Source organism: Syngnathus typhle, linkage group LG17 (assembly GCF_033458585.1).
Source record: "Syngnathus typhle isolate RoL2023-S1 ecotype Sweden linkage group LG17, RoL_Styp_1.0, whole genome shotgun sequence".
Lineage (NCBI taxonomy): Eukaryota > Metazoa > Chordata > Actinopteri > Syngnathiformes > Syngnathidae > Syngnathus > Syngnathus typhle.
In genome coordinates, this window is record NC_083754.1 from 5358798 (window position 1) to 5381307 (window position 22510).

General features: G+C 47.3%; 1 protein-coding gene across 3 annotated transcripts; it reads right to left on the reverse strand.

Annotated features, from left to right (window-relative positions):
- Positions 1-40: 40 nt before the first annotated feature.
- plekhh3 (pleckstrin homology, MyTH4 and FERM domain containing H3) lies at positions 41-21450 on the reverse strand. Of its 3 annotated transcripts, none has more exons than XR_009718486.1 (14): positions 20878-21450; positions 16767-16825; positions 11578-11672; positions 8841-9023; positions 7641-7798; positions 6008-6131; positions 5644-5941; positions 3858-4065; positions 3582-3709; positions 3175-3295; positions 2639-3091; positions 2308-2499; positions 1981-2194; positions 41-1194 (listed from the first exon to the last, which is right to left on the reverse strand). XR_009718486.1 is itself a non-coding variant. In XM_061302586.1 (13 exons), the coding sequence occupies exons 1-13, from the start codon at positions 21010-21012 to the stop codon at positions 2039-2041; spliced, it is 2310 nt and encodes a 769-aa protein (XP_061158570.1). In that variant the 5' UTR covers positions 21013-21450; the 3' UTR covers positions 41-2038. The 3 variants fall into 3 exon arrangements, 1 of the variants encoding a protein (XP_061158570.1); XR_009718485.1 differs by having other exon boundaries at positions 41-1838; positions 1964-2194; XM_061302586.1 differs by having other exon boundaries at positions 41-2194.
- Between the last annotated feature and the right edge of the window lie 1060 nt (positions 21451-22510).

Below are 22510 nucleotides of genomic sequence, written 5' to 3' on the forward strand. Positions count from 1 at the left end.
CTTTGACCTAGTAAAAATAAAAAAAGAATGTAAATGCTGATAAATTGGAGCTGTTTTTTTTTTATTAATAATTACATACAGTATTTGTCTTATTGCACTTCCAAGTTAGTTTTAAAAAATAGTGCAATCAACTATACACACACACATTAAAGAGGTACCATGCAGCGTACAAACAAAGTGAATACAAAACAAAACAGGCTCTTTTCTTTTTCTTCTTCTTGTTGTGCTACATCATTCAGAAGCTGCCTGCAGCTTGCCAAGCAGTCAACGTTTGGCAAATTTATCTGATATGGAACAAGCTGCTGGCGTTGATTTCTTTTTTTAAGTTTTGTCACATGGGAAACTCAATTAGCTTCACAAAATCACTCCTTAAGTACAATTAAACACTTGAATAGAAAACTGGAAGATGGGGCCGGGAGAGGGGATCATTGTAAAAATACAGAGCAAAAAAGCATCTTTGGTCCATCCTATAACTTGGTAACACTTTGGCTATGGGAAGAAACTTTCAAGATCAACAAAAGGATCACATTGACAAAAAAAATCAGGTGCTCCCTAAGTCAGACAGAGATAGGTTCGAACCACTGACCTTCCTAAACGACCCTGCACCATGGCTGCCACTGCTCAACCCTTAATGGTGATTGTTGGACATTCAAGCCAGGCATTGCACGGGAAGCTACAAAAAAAAAATTCACCTGGGGGAAATTTCCAGCACTTGTCACGTTTGTTGTAATTTGCATAAAACTTGTGCCAACATGGTAATTACAGTTGTACTCATAAATGTACATTCCCTGGCAGAATTTATGAAGTACTGGACATTTTTGGAACTGATCACTGATGACTGCATGTGGACCATTGAGTTTCTTTACTTAACTAAGGATTGTGGAAGTGTCCTTTGAGCAAGCCGGCAAACGCTGGGTGAATGAATTTGGAGTACCTTCAGCAAAATCAGAGTTCTATTCAAATGTCCTTGAAAATAAAATATGCCAGGGAATGAATGTTATCAGCACAACTGTAAATATGTCAGAAAACTCCTTAGGGAGTGTGGCTAAATGTAATGGTAATGGGGAAAGGTGCACTTGTGTGCATTTAAGACTTCTTTTTTTTTTTTTTTTAAACATGAAATACTACTAAAACATTCTCAGTCTTACCCAAGACGCTCACAAGGAAGCCACTTCCTTTGGAACACCTGCACTCCTTTGAAAATGAATGAAAAAGAATAATGCTCATTTTGCCTGACAACAGTTTTCATTCGGTGAAACAGCACGAATGAAACAAATATGCAGTTTGAACATTTAGTGGGTTGTGCAAGTGTACCTAATGAAGTGTCCTGTGATTGGAGAAAGGGGAAGAGGGGCTTTGCGCTACAATAGGTACTTGGTTGTAAAAAAAAAAAAAAAAGAAATTTAAATAGGTACCATTTTATTTCTTCTTATAGTGGTACCTTGAATTTTTTGTGTGTGCATTGCTATGTGTTTTCGTGTGTGAATTTGTGTGACCTTGTGTTTGTGGGTTTAAAAAAAAAACAAGCTAAAATGAGCTATGGCCAGTAACAGGGAAAACTAAAAAAAAAAAAAATGGTGGGCTCTTCGGTCAAGGTACCACTGTTTTATCAATGTTAGCAAAGCTGTGCTGTGCTGTGCTGTCTTGTCATCAGTCAAGGCCAAACTGGGCAGGACACCGAAAAAGAATAGGAAGAAGATGCTGCAACAGTGTTCCTCTCGTCAGGGTCCTATACATGAGCACTCGGGCCAGAGTGACTTGAGCTGCAGAGGCAAAACATCTGTTTCCAGTTCCAAGTTCACATGGTTGGCTGCATCAACACTTGTGCGGTAAAGCAGGCCTGATCCATCCGGGACCTTAGGAAAACTCCTAGATAAAGGTCGCGAGAAGGAGGGAGCGCACGAGAGGCAGGACGGCCGCCTTTGAGGAAAGTTAACCCAAACAGGCCTGAGACAGAAAGCAGATGTGGAAGTTGTTTACCGTCCAGCTCTGAGGGTTCGTGTCGGAGAACGGCCCCGGGAAGCGGGCGGCGGCCATCTCAGACGGGGTGCGAAGGCAGCTCCAGGAGGGCGGGCGCGGACGGGTGGCGGAAGCCCACCGGCGTGCCCTCGTGAATTTTGACGGTGTCGCCTTTGCCTCGCTGCAGACGGGTGGCGTTGAAGTACGCGTTCATCAGTTGCGTGATCTCGCTCAGCTGGGACGCACACAAAGACACATTTTTGGCTGTCGTCACAGTGTGCCTAATAATTTGAACGGTGTCCCATTTTTTCTTTGGGTGACCACTTGAGTGATTGAAGCTTCGGTTACCTTGCTGGTTTCGAAGAGCATGTCTCGGCCGCCGGCGCTGATCTTGAAGGTGTTGCTGTCGGAGACGCCGTACGAGCAGATCTGTCCGTAGGGAAACGACTCGAGGGCCTCAGCTTCTCCTTGGCGATAGAGCGACACGCTGCTGGCCGCCACCCCCAACCACAACTTCTGGGAAAAACTCCCCGTTGAACTCTGCAGGGGACACTTAAAATGTCAGCGTGACTTCGAAGGCAACATATTTGTGCAAGTCGAAGGGGTGGTTAGGATTGCGGCCTGTGACCAAAGGGCCGCAGGATCGATGCCCAGCATTGACACCATAACAACTACTCACAATGTAGAAGTCGACTTCATAGAGCGTGCAGCCGAAGCCGGACCACTGGCGCGCTATGGCCAGATAGGCGGCCATGCTGTCTCTGCAGTTGGAGCCCGCCAGGCCCCTCCAGCGCTCCAAGATGGCTCCCATGACGGCCGCCGCCTCCTCCTTCACACGGCTGCGGAGGCGCAGGTCCTTCTCCACCTTCTGCTTGTGTGCCGCCGCCGCGTGGCTCCACAGCGCCCCCGCCAGAAGGCGTTGTGCAGCGGGGCAGCCTGTGGGCACGGCCACCTGGCAGGTCGGCACGAGGATGCGGGCTTCCAGCAAATGGCCAGGGAAGAGGTGCTCCAGGGGTGGGCAGGGGGCGTGCGTGCTAAAGTCCCCCATGACGGCCTGAAGCCGGAGGGCCGCCAATGTCTGGAGGTCCTCCTCGCAGGCGGGCAGCTGACCGCGGATCACCATCTCGTGGCACTGCGATTTCGTGAAAGAAAGAAAAAAAAGGATTGAGCTCCAGGTCTGCCTAATAAAACGTCCGCCAAGCGCAAACATGTTACCTGCTCAAAGAGGAAGAGATACTCGATGCTGTCCACTGAAATGCTGTCGGCGTCCAGCAGGCAGTAGAGCTTGAAGCACAGTTTGCGCTGACCTTTGGACTCGCACTCTTTGCTGGAGATGCTGCACACAAATATATAAATACCGGAAGTCCACACTTAGTTTGTGATTCAGTGAGCGAGATTCCTCGAATGAAAGGACATTCCTGTATCTTAGTTAAAATCTCGTGACCTTGACGATCAGGTTTCCCCGTGTTTGACCAACAACACCGAGGCAAGGTCGCCTCTTATCACACCGCCGCAAAATGTTCCGCATGTGCAGAGCAGATAAACGTGCACAGTCTGCCGCTCTGTTGACGAACAAATAACCACCCGGCGGCGCACGTTGAATAGCTTTTATTGTGTCTGACCTGGTGAGGATGTCGGCGATGAGCGCGCCGCCCGACACCGGCTGCTCCCACAGCGCGTTCTGCTCGTACAGAGCAAACGTGTTTTTGCTGTCTTTCAGGCCGAGCCGCTGCTGCATTCGCTGCACCACCTACGGAGAACACGCAAGTCTTTTTGACATGAAATATCATTTCTGAAAAAAGGATTTTGAAATATGCGGATTCCACCCGACAGTAGCAATGTGTATTTGTGGGGAGAGTCTCTGTCGCCTGTTCTATTTGACATTTCAAAGTCCAAACCTCGTTGGCGGTGGTATGCGAGCTGATGTAGAGCTGGCAGCAGCCAGGTCCGGGGTAGTGCACCGTGCACAGCATCTCCTGCCTGCTCATCAGCATCTGGATCTCCTCCCAGGACGGCACGCACTCGCGACACTTTGTCTTCTCCAGAGCTTCGCTGATGAAGGACGCGTAGTTGTCCATCTCCGATTCAGGACTCTGGTTTTGGATCCTGCAACAAATATGGGGGGGGAAGAAATTCAGTCCAATTCAGTGCATATAAAAAAAGTCAATCACATAAAATTATTTTATATAGTGACGCTATAATGATATAATGTATTTTTACTTCATCATGTTGATGGCTCACTCGGGGTTGGAGAACACATGATGTCCATTGTTACTTAAGTAGCCAAATACGGTTCCTCACCCCATAACCCCCCCCCCACCCTAATGAAAGCAGCGGTTAACAAAAGACAAATTGTTGAAAGTGACCCAAAACCTTTTAAGAGAGTGACTGGACTACGTCACCCCCCTTTTGAAGTTTTATTTTCTTTGGGGGCTGCCAAAACGACAAAATGTGAGAACATTTCGACGCTGGCTCTCGGGGACGTTAAAAAGCGCTTCAAAGTCACATTTGCCTTTGAGTTTAGCGCGCCAAACAGGAAAAGGTGTTTCCGTTCCTGCAAAAGGGGCTGACCTGCCGCTTCCTCCCGGCGAAGCGTCTAAGCCAGGCCCCGGCGAGCGTGCCAGAGTGCAGCTGGGCCGTTGTATAAAGGTTCCCTTTGAGTGGCTGAGGTGCGAAATTAAATGAAAATCATGACCAAGTTATGAGCTCAGTCTTATGTAAACACCAAGCGGGAAGGAATATTAAAAAATATAAATAAAATACACACAAACTTGGACGTTTGCCTCAAAAGTAAATATTAACCAGTTTTTCCCGAGATGCCACAAAAATGTCTGTTTGGTAAAATAAGTTCATCCCGGTTAATATGACCTCAGTCTTACCTAAACAAAAAGCAGGAATGGAATAGGAAGGAAACAATTACGTGACATGACGCCAGACTGCACTCAAAAGGAGGCCTTCAAACCTTTTTCATAACAACACTGCCACAGGGGCTCCTGAAACATAATTAGGAATGTTCCAGCAAGGCTGTGGGATCCCCTCATATGCCCCCTTTTTTGCTGCCACTTCTCCTCCCTCCACACATTCTCTGGGGGGCACTGGAGTGGGGGGGGGGGGTTGGAAGCTTTTCTGGGCTACATGCCCGGGCTCCAACCTTGGCGCTGCCCGGCTGCAGCTTTCCAAAGGGAGCGGCGAGAAAAAGTGCGTGAGAGCAAAAAAAAGAGGCGTCAAGTTATTTGACTCTGCGATCGCCGCTGTCGATAAGGACTCGGCCGCCGTTTGATGGGGGACACAAAACGCGGAGGAGGGAGATTAGAGGGCTAATAGTGTCGATTAGCATGTGCCGCAGAAGGGCTAATTCAGAGCTGCAAAGCCGCGGCCTACAATAGTTAAAGTGGCGCTCTGAGAGGCTGGCGCCTGCTGATTTTTTTTTTCCCCTTCTCTTCACCGCATCAAAGTTCTCACAGAAGCGGCATTTGAGGTGAAGTGACCTTACATTTCAAAGAAAATACAGTACCACAACTTCTAATGTCATAAAGTTAACATGAAACACAGTGGCTAGCTTCTTTCTGCAGCAGCTGGAGCTGAATGTCAGTGACTTTTTTAACAAGCGTTAGCCATATTGGGAGATACTGGGTGAAAAACGTACTTGACGTGTATAATCGTCAGCTGCAGTTGACAAGTTACCTCTTGAGGTGGAATCGCAGGTACTTGAGGACGGCGGCTCCGGGCAGGAAGGTGCAGCTCATGCAGGTGAGCAGCTGCCAGTAGCGCAGGTGGGCGGCGGTGTAGGGGGCGGGCGTATGGCTGGTCTGCTTCACCAGCTGGCAGTAGACCTCGTCGCGCAGCGGCCGCAGATCCAAACACGTCTGCAGTACGCCCTGGATGATGGGCACGCCGTCGTGCGCCGACTCCAGCTGCTGCAGGCCGTTGAAGAGCTTGACGGCCTCCTCGTTCAACGAGCCGTAGCCCTTGCCGTGGTGGTCTGCGGAATGTTCGGAATGGTTACAAACGGAGAGCACGGGCCGACATTAGCGTGTAAAAGACTTACACGTGTGCTCCAGGCTGCCATAGGGGAAGGGCAGCAGCGGGGCGTAGAGGGGCCCATGGGTGTACTTGAGGATAGGGTTGTGCTGGTAGATGTGTTCCACCACCTCAGGGTTGAACTTGTTCTCCTGAAGGTGAAAGAAAAGTCGGTGAGAAATTCCACACGGCTCCAGCACGCGTGTGGCCGATCCGGCCCGGCGGGGGATTGAGTGCGTCTGGCCAACGTTCAAAAGCGCCGGCGAGGTCAAGTGATGACCGGGCAAACGGCCGCAACACGATAGACATGTTAGATTTTATCCGCCCGAGTCAACGTGTATCGGTCCCGGACGCTTTCCAGTAGCAACAGATGGCTCGCACGCAATACGGCCCCGCCGCACCTGTTGCTTATTAGTAACGCCGCCACCGCTGCCCCACTTATGACTTTTCCCCCAGCCCGCCGCCAGCTTCTCTGTGGCCGGTTTCCAGACAAGCTTACTCAGTGGGTTAGAGTTGACGCATTCCGCCACGCCGGTGACAGCTTTGTCTGTTTGAAGGGCAAGAACGAGACGCTTTGCAACGTGACAACTGCACGACTTCGATTTTAATTGCGTTTCGACAATAGTCTTGCTCGTGTCAGACGAGGAATGACATGCTTGCTTGTCACATAAACATGCCCATAATTTGGCCTCATTATCCAAACCACACCAAGCACACAAACAAAAGAGGCTGTGCGGGCGTGTTTACAATAGAGACAGTTTATGCAGCTTTCTTTGATTGCGGGGAACGTGTTATGAAAAACTCACTTGGTCATTTCATGTATACAAACAAACATTTGACTTTCCGGAGCTGCATATTTTCCGTAGCTTGCTTTTGTTTGCTGGACTGTGATGATAATAATACACATTTTCAATAAACTGCATTCACGTTCTCAGAATAAAACGATTGTACCAGAAGTACCGAATAAAAAAATAATTAAAAAAGCCATTTCCTGCATATGCCCAACGTTTGTCACAAAGGTTCCCGCTTTATTCCCAGAGCAAAATGTCCCCAGAATACACCAAATCTGATCATGGTAATGAATACTCAGATACGCACATAGTTTTAGCTTTATCTGTCTGGCTAGTAAACAAACAAGCAATTAAACTAAACACGCTGCAAGGGGAAGAGGGGGCGTGGCGAATCAAGCACAACCGCCCTAAAGACGGCTAAATAAGCGTTGCCTCGTGTCGCTATCGAGAGATGTCGTAAAAGATAAGCCATCCTTCCTTGCCGATTTCAAAAGTATCCAAAGGGGAAACGACAAGACAGTGTTTAGCGGACCTCGCTGAGCCCACTGCGGACTGGGCCGAGACTAGACGACCACCCGCTCGCGCTGAGATTCCAGTGAGCAGTTCTCTCTAGCAACCTCGCTTCTAAAAATAACTTTCAGTCTAGTTTGTTGATGCATGGTGACTCAGCACCAAACAAAAACTTTTATCTCCATTTTTTGCCTCGGAGAGGGTTGAGCTTTAGAAGAATACGATGACATCATCCAGGAAAGAGGGGGAAACTTTGGACTTGTGGACTTTTGCGTGGTTACCATAGCGACCGAGCCGAGGGTAATAACCTGTAACCCGCCGGCTGTTTGCGTTTGGTGGCGCCAGGGTTTTGGACCTCACCTCTATATCTTGAATCAGGAGTTGCGTGGGCGTTTCCACGGGCGCTTTGGTGTCGATGATTTTCTGGATGGCGCAGGCCCAGTGCACGGCCTCGTTGAAGTGCTTGGTGTAGAGCCTGTAGCAGTGCTTGCGCCCGTACACCGTGATGCTCCAGTAGCCTGGAAGAACAGCACGGAAACATCACATGAAATCAAAACACTCTTGGAATCGGACCACGCGAGTGTTCCAAAGTCCACTCTGTGGAAAACCAGAACTCCTTGTATGAGCAAGTCGGGCCTGCCCAAGCTAAGCGGGCAGCGCTTATCAGGCCTTCCTGCTACGTGACTTGGCACCGTGTCCTTCTGTCTTAATCTCCTAACCCCCAAAACGATCAAGTCCAACAGCTTGGTGCTACAGACCTTTTTCACATTCGCTTAAAGGGTGCCAAGAAGCCACTTGTGTGATCCCATTGCAGGAAGTTAGCCCGGGAGGCTCATTATCAGCTGCCTAGTAACGCTACAAACAGTTGACAGTTGTACAGCTCAGTTGATTATTTTGGTATTTCAATTATGAACTGAAATTTGAATCCCAAGACGTAAACATTCAAATTATAAATTCAAAAAGAGTAAATGGAAATTGAACTAATGAAAGGGGTGTAACAGGAATTCAAATAAGACAAAAGCAGAAAATACAAAGAGGAAGCAGACGCGCTCGAATAAGGAACAAAATGGTTTATAGCAGCTAAATGGAAGTCATTACGGGGCCAGAAGAGAAGATGCTTTCTTGCCAAGAAAATTCCCCATAATGCACAATGAGCTAGTCCAAAATATTTGCTTTTGGACCGGGACGCTGGGTCGTAAAATCCCAAAATATTGACGATACTCTCATCCAGATTGGTTTCCTGATTTACGCTAAATGTTCAACTTCATTCAGAGAAGGAACCGAAATGCCTGACTGATCACCGAGAAGTTTCTAAACAAACTTTCAACCGCATTTTGGACCGAGCAGCGCTGGGGCTTCCCAAATATACTCACAATTACAGTGCGTGCGGGAGCACAAAGAGGAACCGCAAGACATCACATACATCAGAAAACACGCAAAACATTTGACTCGGAATTTCTGAAAAAGTCCAAATCACGAAACGCCGCACAGGCTGCGAACACCGCAGACAGAGACGTCGTCGAGCGTGAGTCAACCGTGCGCGCGTGTGTGTGCGCTCACCCGTCTCCTTGAAGGTTTGCTTGTCTGGCCAGATGACGGAGCAGAGGCTGGTTAGCACCAACGTTCCCAGTCGGCGGGCTCCCTTCTCGGGCCCGCTGTAGTAGTCCAGCGAGTCCTGGCTTAGCACGAACCAGAAGCGGCGCTGCTTGATCCAATTGCCTCGCACCTCACGCAGCAGCCAACCTTCCCAAAGACCAAGAAAAAAAAATTCACGTTCATAGTTGACGAAATACTTACGAGATTTACTACAACACAAAAATAACCATAAACTGCAAATAATGCTCAACATAACTCATGAATCTTAATGACGCTTATCCCGAATTATTATTTTTGGACCTTGGTGGAGGTATGCGCAGTACGAGGTGCTGATGGCCAGTCATTTACTTTGGGCCAAAACTTAACATTTTTCTTATTTGACTTTATAACACATTCTGGCTGCAGCCACGTTATCAGAGAACTTCCAAGAAAAGCTCGGCCGGCCTCCCAGCCCAAAATGATCCGCCCTGCAGGTAGGCTTGTCGTGCCGCTACGCAACGTCACCATGTTTCACTTAGAATAACCCCAGAGGTCTGTAATGGTCCATAAAGTTTCTGTAAGGGTGTTGAGGTAAAATGCTAGGGGGGGATACAAATATAGCCAACTAATGGCAGAGGCATTAAAGCCCGCCATGCAGCCGGCATAATTACAGCTGTGGAGTGACAGAAAGGGTGGTGAAGAAACACTGAACAGAGAAGAGGTCAAGAAGAATTTCAAAACATTGGGTTAGGTTTTTCACATAGGCCGGATCTGCTAGAGGATTTTAATTTTTGCTGGTACCAAAAAAAAGTCCCGTTGAAAATGCAGTTTTTTAATCTACATTTTATAATTCAAAACATGGGGGATAATTTCATACTCCCTCCCAACCACTTTTTGAAAAGGTGCCTTTCTCCTAAATGTTAAGCACGTAAATTTCGGAAAATGATTAAGGGAAAAAGACGCCAACTGAGTTCATATGTTGCTACTGAGCCTATTTACTAACCTCCTGAATACACAAATAACTACCGGTAGCTAACTTACCAATAAATTGACGACATAAGCAATACAAATAACGAACCCAGCTACTTATTTGTGGAAATATGGAAAAAGAAAGGGGAAAAATGCTACATTTTTGAAGTGGACCCCGCCCCACGTCTGCGACATTGGCAGCGGGCATGGACGCTCATGTTAGAGCGTGCGTGCCTTCAAAGCGTCAATTAGGCCGCCATTCTGGCAATGACGCCATGGGAGCATCACGGCTTCCTCTGCGGTTAGTGAGCTGCGTGCCACCTGTCAGCCTGTTTACTTCCCTGCGCTCCGCTTGCGCACGTTTCCGTGCGACGTGCTTTTCCCAGGCAGTGTGACACGGCCGGGCCAAAATTATAATCAAGCACGAAGCCGTGTTCTCATGCAAGCTTTCTTGTTTAAGAATTTCTCTCTACGATCTTTCATCATACGGCGACCAAAATAGTTCTCCTCCGAGCATTAAACTTCCCCACGCATTAGGAATGCAGACGAGCCGAGCGGGTGCGAGACACGGGGAGAAGCGCACGCCTAAAACACGTCGACGCCTCTGTCAGACATGGCATGTGGCACTTCAACTTGCTGTCACTCACAAAACAGATGAGCAGCATTTCAGGCCAGGGCCCCGTAAACCCGCCCTCTCCCCCCCATCTGGATCCCATCTAAGTCCTGCTAATACCTCCTCCAGGGGGCCACGGCTCACCCTTAATTTGTTTCATTTGTGACCTTCCAAGCCAGCTCCAAAATCCCAGCCCCCTCAAACACAACACACAATCTGGCTCTATGCATTGATGTTTACTCCTCATTTGCCATTTTCAATTTTTGCCTCTACATATGCCTCCATATAGTCTTGATGAAGATTCTTACATTATTTACTCGGTGTAGGAGTAAAATTCTATTTTGCACCTCACTTAATGAGTGCACCAAAAAGAGGCCCACACATGAGCGATCGATGGAACGCGAGCGGAGGCACCATCCCGTGAGTTTGTTTGAACTGTAAATCAACAGCGGCTCGTTAATAATCTCTTTCTGTCAGTGTGACCTATTTAAGATGTGGGGGTCAATGTTTACACCCACGCACAGGGCCTTCATGTGGGTGCTTTTACGATATTTCTTTGAGCTGCAACACGGTGAATAAAACGCACAGTACGGTGGTTCATATTTCGGGTCACGGGGTTTACAGTCGCAGATTTTACGACAGTGTCTCATGGTAAGTGTCGCAACGAGGCAATGTGAAAGCCACCGCAGGACCAAGCGCTGGCTCGGAAAGGAGAAAAATAAGAAACAAGAATATACGATGAGCTCATCCCTCAAAAGCACGACACTGGCAAGGTCTTGTGACGTCAGTAGCCGTCCGTGGATGCGCCCACGTGAGCTGGCGACAACCGCATGTGGCCCGCAGCTGTGCTAGGTGACAGCGCGGTGGGAAGTTGCCACGGTGCTTATTAAACAAAGACAGGATCTTGGAAGTGGACCTCTCAGACAGGCACCGAGACAAAATTGACTTAAGCAATTTGTTCTCATTTGGTTTGTTTGAGGACTTTAATTGGTCACAATTCGAACTATACATGTTGCATAGAAGCGAAAAACGTGAACAAGGCTCAATCCCGACACACGCGGTACAGTCGGTGATTGTGTGCCGCATCCGAGCGGGAAGAGGCGAGTGCCAACGACTGTTTATTTTACGAGTCTGACTCACCTTTGACCAGAATTTCAGGTTCTTCCTCCAGGCCCATCTTGTTCTTCTCCAGGATAAGGCTCTTCATCTCGTCAGCAGCGTCTGACACGGCCACTCTGGGTTGGAGAGGAGAAGGTAAATAAATAACTTGGGACCAATTCCGCACGGAGGACAGCTAAGTGGGCTCTACCCCCTGCTCTCACCCCCGTCACCCCTGATCTGGGGAGGAAGAAGTTCCATAAAGTGCCCTCAAGTGTTACCTCACGGCACCACTGCGGAGTGTGAACAGCTTGCCTTGCTTTTATCACTATGGCCGGCGTGTCAGGAGAGAAGGACTGAAAATAAACGTGACAGGGCGACGCCGACCCCGCCCGCCTGCCAGCCAGCGACTCCGTATCGCTTTTGGAAGGTTCAAGAGGTCGCAGGCGTGACGAGTTCAAGCGCTAAACGTCAAACATCTGTTAGTGGGACCTTTATTCTACTTTTTACCCCCCTTCCATGCATCCCTCTCCACTTCTTGGCCAGTGTGGTATTGTATATGACATTAAATAAAAAAATTATTTTAAAAAAGTCTTCATGTCCATTTTGGCCTCTAACAAGCAATAAAAGCAAGGACCCTATGTGGGCGATATATAAAGTGTCACCGAGCTGATTTGTGAGCGTGAGAGAGTGAAACGTAAGCAGACTAACAGATGAAGCTTGCATGTAGCTTGCATAGTTAGCCGCTCCTCTTCGGTGCCACTCGCAAGGTTCTATGTGCCGAATTGATCCCCATGTCAAATGGCTTCCTGCTCTCCACAGGAAGTGGCCCGGTACGGGGCCTCCTCCGTCACAGCCTCCGCTGGGGCTTCTGGGGAATGCGGGGGCGGTGGCGTGCTGTGCTGGATGGAGGACGAAGGGGGAGTTGGGTCGGGGGTGGAGGGGCGTTTTGTGGATGTAGCTGCTGGACAGCTGTGCACATCCAAAAAGCTCCACATTACCCTTGGAGAGGTGGGGAGGGGGAAAATTGGCCCTCGAGCAGTACAAGATGTCTGCTTTTCAAATTACTGCTTGCCATCTTTCACTTGAGTGGAAAGTTGGATGAATTCAAAAGCGGAAGACCCTAAAGGCAAAGCATAGCTTAAGTTACATTAGGTTGCTAATAAAAATGATAGCCACAAAGTTGCTGTTGACGTTACGGGGAGAAACCTGATCGTGCTATCAAGCAACTTTCGAGGTAGATGGAGTCACAAACAAATCGTTTCTGTCGTTTACTTTCAGTACATTTTTGAGTTGACAACTTTTGCAGTTTTGAGTCAAACCCAAAAAGAGTTTGGTTAGAAATATTCAATGACCTTCCAAAAAAAAAAAAAATAGGTCCAAATCTGCTCTGGTTTGGACTGTGCCGGTGTTTTTTTTTTCTTTTTTAGGTTGACCAGCTGCTTTCAAGCCCCACTGGTCCTTAAACAAAAGAATCGTCCCAAGTTAGCAGGAGTGGAACGTGGCCACATTTTCCTAGAAAACAACACGGCTCCAAAGCCAAGTTTGCTTTTTGAATTCCAAGAATATTATTTCCGAGCTGGACCGCCATTAAAAATAAACGGCGCGTACAGCTTTTTCTTTGCTAGGTCGACGGCGGCGTTCAAATCCATTAAGTGCTCGGAGCAAAGTGCAAATAAGTGTTTTTAGCCATTTGGCTTCTTTAAATTCCTAAAAGCTCATGTGGCTCACTTGCTGCTGCGCTCGCATGCAAAGCCAATGCAGATATAGCGCAGAATAATCCAAGACACTGCAAATAAACACTAGACAATGTCTTGTCTGGACGGGGTTTTTATGTACATCGAAATCCCCGTCAGCGTATGGACTAATTCTGCATTCACGTCTCGGTTTCATCGGCGCAGGTTGTTAACGCCCTCAGCTAAGAGGCGTCCTTGCATTTCTGTGTTTATTTTAACGCCCCTCAGAGGGCGAGGCCCCATCTAATTTTTCATGAAGAGACGCTTTGCTATGTGTTAGCTAGCTTAAATATAAAAGTGCCAGTCGGTTGGCGTCAACAACTATAAGCGTGATATATAAAGTGGGCCACTTGTTATGTATATATTCAGACTGATACTTTCCGCTGCTTTCATATTAATGAGGACATAAACGATGACAGGAGAAAGCGGCGGATTTACTTTCTGACCAAGTCTTTGTATTTTTATAAGGTCTTGGGACAAGCCTCTAGAATCAAGCCTTGGGTCCAGCATTCCAGTAAACTTGCAAAACTGACATTTGTCGCCTCTACCGAGAAAACTTGCAAAGAAGCGTATACGAACAAAATGTGTGCAGCCCAACAGAAAAAAAAAAGTCGATTATTTTGCCCAACAATACAAAAAAATGACATTTCTGACTTTCCTCAAACGCATCATTACATCACGTGGACTGCTCAGGTCAGAGAAACCATCACAACGGTGTCTAAAATTCAACTCACAAATGAGACACGAAGAGAAATTGGGGAAGTAGTGATGTGAAAAATACAAAAGAAAGATCATTTAAAAGAGGAAGGGGAAAAAGTTTATGAGCGTGACGAAACAGATAAGCTACTCATTACTCATCTATTCATTCCTAATGAAGCCATAGCACCACTTCGTCTGTGGTGGCGGGTGCCCTACTTTCTTAGTCTCACATGACTTTCATACTTAAATTAAACACCCTCAGAGCTCCTAAAAAAGTGACCCGGCAACCAAGCTTTGGTTGGGATGAAAAGAGGAAGGCGATGACAAGGCTAACACTTCAGCCCAAAGAGGAAGGAACACGTGAGGTAGCAGAATGGCATCACACCAATTGCCAAATCATGACCATGTACTCACCTTCTGTCAGCTCAAAAAAAAAAAAACATCAACATGGAGCTACACTTTTCTTCAGAACATATTTCAAGAGTTAAAAAAAAAAAGTTCCAATTGGAGTAAACACGCATACAAAGCAGACAAAGTGGTTGCGCATTGACTTGATTGGAATGTGACTGTCTGCTGCAGTAATTGATTTTAAGTCGAGATTTAATCAAAACACTCAAACGCTAATTAAGGTTTGAAATGGGGGGGAGGAAAAAAAGAAGCGACATGGCGTCCTTGCTCTCGGGCGTAGATGACCTCAATATGCGACAACAACCAGAGAAAGTCACAAATATTTAAAAAATAATAATTCACTCTCAAAACGACTCGCATTCAAATTTCTGTGCGGATTCCTGCTAACTAACAAAAACAAACGACTATGAAAACCTCGCCTCATTAATGGAGGTGGAAAAAAAATAACGACACTTGAACTAATTACGCATTGTCGACGCAATAAACCGCTTGTGAGCCTCCCCAGTGGTCCGAGGGGCAGCTTGTAGCTGAAGGAGGGCTGGTGGGAAAAAATGGGAATGTGGTGATTAAGACTGGGCCTATATGACCTTCCAGCTAAAAATACACTGTTTACCCAAGACCGCAGCCAAGAAATCACTGGACTCAACGCAGGGGGGAAGGGGGGAAGGAAAGAAAACACACCCAAAAAAAAAAAGTCATGTTTTGAGAAGGGAGCGGTGGTGTGACAGGAAGTCTGAGTATGTGACAGGAGAGAAAGAGTGAGAGTGTGTGTTTGTGTGCATAAGTGCCCGAAAAAAAAATAAAAATGAAAATGTCGTTGCAAAGTAATGAAGCCAAACGAAATGATGAAACATTCTGTAAGGCCTCAACATGTCAACTATTTGGGACAGTTAAATATCCGACAGGCTGGCGCACACACACAAACGGACACTCAGACAGGCAATTAGCATGTCTCGCACACTTTCAATGCGCACGCATGCACGCACATTCGATACACACTGGCCTCTTTCAGTCATTACAGTCTGGCAGCTGACACGCAAAAAAAAAGACTTTTTGAAGGTCAAACGCTGAGAGTTATGGACCAGTGTCCACTTCCCCTCTTGTGCCACTTTGTGTACTTAGTACAAGTTGGGCTGGTTACAAGATGACGATGCCGTCCATTGGAATGATTGACTTTCTTTTCAGTATTGACAACTAGAAACGCTGCAAAATGCATAACGGCCTCCTTTGGAGCTGTGCTGCATGTGCCATGAAAATACAGATAATGGACGCATCTCATTGTGGCCACTTATCAGTCTGCCGTGGCTCCGCACAGGCGAGGGAGTGGCTGTGTTCCCTCGTCGGCCAGGTAATGACTGACTGCGAACGCTCTCTAATCTCAAGTCTCAGCCGCCGTGATTACAGCAAGGCCGCCTTTTGACACGGTCTCTCTAAAGAAGTTAATTATGTCGTGCGCCCGAGGCTGTCGCCGCCACATTTTAAGAGTGACACACAGTTGTGCGCACACACTCACCAGTCCAATCAGACAGTCAGTCCCTTCCAGTGTGAAAAAAAACAAACGCTTTCCTTCTTTTTCAAGTTGAGCTTTGTGACTCATCGTCTTTTCAATCTTCAGATGTACAATAGAGATTGCTATTGAGGGAAGCGTGGGTGGTTGGGGAATAAGGTTTGGCGGGGTACGATAAAGGCAAGATGCCAGAGATAGAGCTCGGTCACATCACTGTCTGAGATCACGGCCCGGCACTAATAGTCGAGATGAGGATACCCGCCCGCCACCAATGAGTCACCGAGCTTGCACGCCTATGACGGTTTTCAAACTGCTTGTATTTATTCGATACAGTGTACAAATAGGCGGTAACTCCAAAAGAGAAGCAAACTGGCTGTTAATTACAAACGCAGAATTTTCCAATGGAGGGGATTGTAAAGTTTCATCATCCTGGACGCTAAACATTAGCTTCATCCCCTTCTCACGCAATGCTGATGGCAGATACGGCCTTGGAAGGACACTAAGCAGAAGCAAAGTGTGAATGGAAGCAGAAATGTTCCGACTGCTTTCGAGCTGGGTCGCTCCACCACCCGAAACATATACGGGAAACAGAGCGGGCTCTCGCAACTGGCAGTTGTTTAAAAGTTTCAAATTAAACAACGTCACACATGTGCTAGTACAATACCGGATAGTTTGAAGCGGACCAGACGGACTTTAGAATCAAAATAAAAAGGGGGGGATTCACAAGGGAGAACCGATACCAGTACACGTGTAAAAGTACATTTAATGTTTGCACACACACACGTGAGTGCCGACTTAGATATGAGGCCTCACGGGATAACGTGTGCTGTGGAGGGAAGTGGGCACGTATGTTTGACTACTTCTACTTTTCTGCCACTTACCCGTTCGTCCCATTTGCTGTACGCGTCGGCTGAGAAACGTGAATCACCTCGGCTGGACTCTGTCGACAGAGGAGAGAAGAAAGGATCAATAAGGTGTGCGGTACTAACGCTAAACTACAGATACAGCAGCTAGTAGCAATTGGGCAAAAGTCAATCACCCAGTTAAAATGGATCTTTGACGTCTATAGCCGTCAATGGTGGTCAACGGGTTAATGGAAGGAATAGTCGAGCGATGACTAGCCGCTCCTGTTCAGGAGTCTTACGGTTGACCGTGCAGTCTTAGAAAAGCCTGCACCTGCAACACTTGGCTTTCACTTGCAAGAGTAGCAAAAAGCAAAGCAGACTCAGTAATGTGGAGCGACGGAACACAGGCATCGTTTGTGCGACAGCTGCGAAGATCCAAAGTAGCAAAACCCCAAAGATTTCTCCCAACAGGTTGTTCACCTAAAAATACCTCCGGACGGGTCTTTTACCCAACAAGCTCTTAATGCTAAATCATACTGGACGACTTAAAAAAAAAAAACTCAATATTTTTACATCAGTTTTACAAGAATACCAATCTGTCATCCCGAACAAATTTTTCATCTGGAAAGCAGACATTTCTCTTCACAATGTTTAGACTTGGGCATTCCCGGGATGACCTCGGAAAACCCCACAAGACATCAGTCACAATTTGGAGCCGTTCCTCGTTCGGGCAGGGCACCGCACACTTTGTCCCTGCGGCTTGACTTCGTATGACTGAACCGCAGCCTGAACCTCCTCAGCCTTGGGCCGGCTGGCACGAGCAGACGGCTCAACCCAGAGTTGCCGCTTTACCTGAAACACGATCCGGGTCAGCAATGGGGCCCGCTCGTACACACACAGAACACTACTACTGGGCAAACTAGTCTAAGTATAGCCCTTTGCCCTGCAAAACCACTCCACTGCTTCTTTGCGGGTGGTTCAAAAATAACCAACTAAACAAGAAGTGTCAATTTATAGGCCAGTATGGAGTTGTGAGATATTTATGAATCAAACTGGCCTAGGGAGCAAAGGGGAGTTTGAAGGAGGAGATTGGGTTAATGCTTAACTCAGGGAGAGGCACTGTAAACGTCAGAGGAGACCGCCAAAAACAACCGACCCACGTTCATGGTCAAAAATGTGTAGTGTACTGTAATTCCCTTTTGCCCATACGCATGTTAGCTATAAAAGCCTAAGCCAAGCTGACAACAGCCGTAAAGAAAAGCGCGGGTGAAAAAGCAAGAAATGAGCGCTAGTCACGACAATGGTTTCAAAGCCGTAATTCCATAATGTAAATTGAAGCGTGCGTCAATAAACCAAAGGCTCAAGGCTTTCAATATTGTGTGTAATTCCAAACAGAACGTGACAATGGTTGGTGGAGTCAGTGGAGTAAATTGGCTGTGGGATGAGGAACGAGGATAGCGTGCGATGCGGAGCCTTGGCAAAGGCTCTCCCTTGGACGGGTCGGGGATGAATCACTCCAGAATAGAGCAGGGCATGGAAGGAGAGAGGGAAAGATGCCGTGATGCGTTTCGTCCCGTGGCCGGCTTCGACTCTGGCTTTCTTTGCCCCCCCCCCTCCCTCTTTTCCCTCCCAGTCTACTCTCCCACTCCGCTTTCTCTTTCCAGCTCTCCTGGGAGGCTGAGTAACCATGAGGAAATGCTTGGGCTCAGCCAGTGTCGGTCCAAAGAACAGATGTGTGGCCTGGAGGTGGTGAGGCGGAGACGCAACGGAAACCAAATATAAAAAGCCGAGCAGGACGACGAACGAGCGCCAACGACAGGGGGCAGCAGCAATGGCGAAATGGGCCACTTTCCAACAGGAAGCTCATTTTTCATGGTACCCTTCGGGGAGGGGCTTAAGAATTCGAATCTGGTAGAGCCACAATCTCCACCAAAATCAATTTTTCATGTGGCCTGCAAAGATACAGAAGCAGGGGTCTAGACTTGAAAGGTACCTTGGATTGCTCCACATCAAGGATGGCAGCAATGGGGGTTTCGCGTAGTTTCTCCACCAAAACATTCGGTCGCTGTGGTCTTCCCTGCACCGTTTAAAACCCGACGTACACACATCTAGGGAGGTCCGAGTTGCCGCGTGAAAATGTGTCGTCAAGCTGCGCAGGAAACAAAGCCTTCGGCACAGGCGGAGGAACGCAGCCCCGAGGGACTCTGGAGCCTCCAGTCGAACCCCCCCGCCCCCCTCGCCCACAACACCCACCTCTGTTGACACCGAGCAAAGGCAAACACTATCAACTAAGATGTGTGTATTCTGAGGGGAGGGGCTGGCAGGGAGCGTAACAAATTGCGCCGCTCCGAGACCAGGTCAGCTGATGATATTGGCTCCGAATGCTTCAGCTGTAGTCTTAATTGAGAGCTCGGTGTGAACTATTGACTCTTGATACAGGAGATCCAGGGCAGAGCGGAGCGGAGTGAGTCAGAGCAGCAGGAAACTGGATTAGAGGAAGTGCATCGATTCTTTTGCAGGAAGAAGGTCATTCCTGATTAACTAGAAGTACAAACTGATATGGAGGACGACATTAATGTCTTTGCCAAAGGTTTGTCGAAAAAAGCCTTGCACTGTTATCATTCTCCAGCATTGATAGAGTCAATAAAAGGATTCCTGCAAGTAAGAGCGAAGCTAATAAAGCCTAAAACGACGCCACGGCGGCATCTCTTATGATCAAGCAACAGATGCCTTATCTGGGGGGGCGGGGGGCTGGCGGGCTTCACTTGAGGCAATAACGCCGCGAAGCTAATCTTTTGTTAACGTTTTCATGCAAATTGCTATGATCCCGTTCTGGTTTTTATGAGTGCACCGAGGGGTCAAATGTGGACAGATAAGAAGTAACGGCTCCATGTGGTACTACTTACACCTGCAGTTCTTTAGACGTACCTCCAGATTGTGGAAAGGTGGAAAAAAAAACAAAGACAACTGCTTCAATGTGTCTTGGCATGTCTGGAGAACTCATTAGCTCTTCCAAATACTTCCATTTGATTTGACAATGATTGCAGTCTCACATTGCAGTCCAAGATTCCGACATTTATTCAGTACACGCGAGGGTCAAAATGTTTGAAACAGCTCACTGTAAGATGCGGTCCAATTCTACACCATTAAAAATTACAACCAGAAGAAGATTTTTATAAAAGTGTCCTAGCTGGAGATATATTGGATTGATGTGTTTGACACTGACATCTATTTTTAAGACAGATTCTTAAAAAAATTCAGACATGACTCTTGACCACACTTGCAACCATTTAGTGAGAAAAAGATAAATAAAATAGCAACACATGGAGCCCAAAAGCCACTGGCTCAGCGGGCATCTGCCCTGCAGGCTTGATGACTAGTCCAGCACTGACTGTACAAACATAAACCGTCTTCATCTTATAACCCCAGACATTTTCAACAGCTCTGGTAACTGAGATCTTTCCCAGCGAGTGCACCCAGCCCATTTCCAGTTCCAAAAATAATCCAAATCAATTGTTCCCAACGCAGTCCCTGTTCTAGGCCTACAAATGTTGCAGTTTAAGCAAAGTTGTCTGTCTATACTGTTTGAAGCACGTATAGAAAATCAGCCACCTAAACATGGGCGTCAACAATGCCCCCTCACAAGGGAAAAGGGGGACGTACAATACTGATCTCTCTGTGCCTGATCACATGACCAACATTACAGAGGGGACAAGGCTGCAGTCTTACACACAAGGATCCCTTCAACACACTGGTGCTTGCATCTTTGTGTGCGTGTGTGTGTGTGTGTGTGTGTGATTGCACAATGATTCCCAAGCTCATTGCAAACCTCAGCAGCTGCACACACACACAAACACACACACAATTGGGCGATCACCCATCACAAAGTGAACATTTCCACAAGGCACATGCAAACATTTGAGTTCCATGCTTCACAATGTGGGTCAATTAGAAGAAGAAAAAAAAACTTGCGGTCCAAACTGTGAAGTGATCATTATTGCAATTTGCAATTCATTAAAAGCACAAGGTGAGTCCTTAAAGTGTGTTTTGTGCAATGCAAATGCATCAGTGTGCAAAAGGAGCTCATATGCATGAGATAGCAACACATGATGTTTTGGGGGGGGGGATGCAGGTGGACACTTCTTACCTGTCCATTGGGAGTCAGGTCGTCCTTGTTGCGCAACTCGAAAGACTCTTCCTCCTCTTTCTCCCCATAGTCCCTCCCAAGCAAACTGAAGCCCTGGCGGCAGCACAGCAACCAGCAAACACCTTGCAAAGGCATTCAAATGAGGTTAAGTGTGTCGCCTCGTCGTATCCAGGTCGAGGAATTCACGAGTGGTGGCGGCGGGGCGGCCTCGGTGTTGAGCGGGTGCAGCGTGCGCGCCTCCGCGGAGGCAAACTCTCCATAGAGACCCGACGACTAGGATGGAGTGAAGCATGCGACTCTCCACTTAGGTTTGTACACAAAATCTCCGAATGGAAGCTGCTCACAAAACTGTTAGAGGCGACTCAAAAAGTCCACCAAGAACTTCACTCGTCCTGAAGCAAAAGCCACAAAACGCAAAGCTAACTCCATACGAGGAATTCGGGGTTCAAATACAAAGTTTCCTGCTGTTTAGAATGTCCTCAAAGTTGGCGGAGTCTAGTAAATAAAGTTAATAAGTGACACGGGAGCTTCAGGCTCACGCCGTTCCTCTGAAGCGTGCAGTGGCTGAAGCAAGCTAATGGGAGCCAGGAACCACGCCCACTTGCAATCTGATTGGTCGTGAGCCTACACTCCCCTTATCGTCATCAACATAAGGCGTGTCCATCGAACGCTGCCAGAAGATCACGTGTCCTGAGGTGACGGCGCAGTACCAATCCTGAACATCACCATGACGTGGAATTTATTGCAATGTGCCGTGCACATGTGCATATTATATTAAAGAAAAATATGATGACCTCTACAGTTTTTTTTCTGTATATATAGTAAAGGTCAAACTAAACAAAGCACTCCATCAATTACATTAGACAAGGATATGTCTGCTGGAGATAACACTTGGTCCACATTACACAGTTACTATAAACCAAACATAAGCGTAGACGGCAGTTTGTACCAGTTGAAACGATTATGAATGGAAAATTTGCATAGTTAGCCCTGCTTTGTTGACTTTTCCCACATCCTGGTAACTGAACACGTCTGGCACGCAAATGGCTTTCGACATTTTTTTAAAGACGTCCGTCCTGCTTCTTTTTAGTCGCGCTTTTCTACTTAACTGAACAATTGACGAAGAGAGTGCAGTTGAAGGCCGGGGGACTGTGTTAAATCCAGACACGTGATACACACAGCCCCTGGGTGCTCATGCTTATTTCCCCCCTTAATATCCCTTCATTTCCCCCTTCTCAGCTCCATGCAAACTCCCCAGAAACTCACACACTTAGCTGGCTTTAACTCCTTCCTCACCAGGACTGCAACCCACCACTCATGGATGCACCTTTTGACTATGACCATTCTTTCAAGCAATGTCCCATATCGTCTTTTTCTTATACATGCATCAGCAATATTCAATATTTCTTCAATTGCCTTCTTCAAAGTAAAACAGATAAACCCCCTTCCCCCAACCCTATCCCAGTTTCTGCAGGCAGAATCATCTTTGGACCAGATCCTCCCCCATATCCCAAAACAATACACTGGAGGCCCTCCGTTGCTTCCACAGACATGCCTGGAACATATGTTTTATTTTTAGAGTTGAGACCCCCTCGGTTTAAAAAAAAAAAGGAAAATCCCTCCATAGTTTTTG

Excerpts from the sequence above, each read along its gene's own strand:
- plekhh3 (XM_061302586.1), bottom strand. The coding sequence starts at position 21,012 with ATGCCTTTGCAAGGTGTTTGCTGGTTGCTGTGCTGCCGCCAGGGCTTC. Across the intron at positions 5,942-6,007 it reads TGGCAGCCTGGAGCACACGT|ACCACCACGGCAAGGGCTAC; the intron begins GTAAGTCTTTTA and ends AACATTCCGCAG. Across the intron at positions 2,500-2,638 it reads ATGAAGTCGACTTCTACATT|AGTTCAACGGGGAGTTTTTC; the intron begins GTGAGTAGTTGT and ends TGTCCCCTGCAG.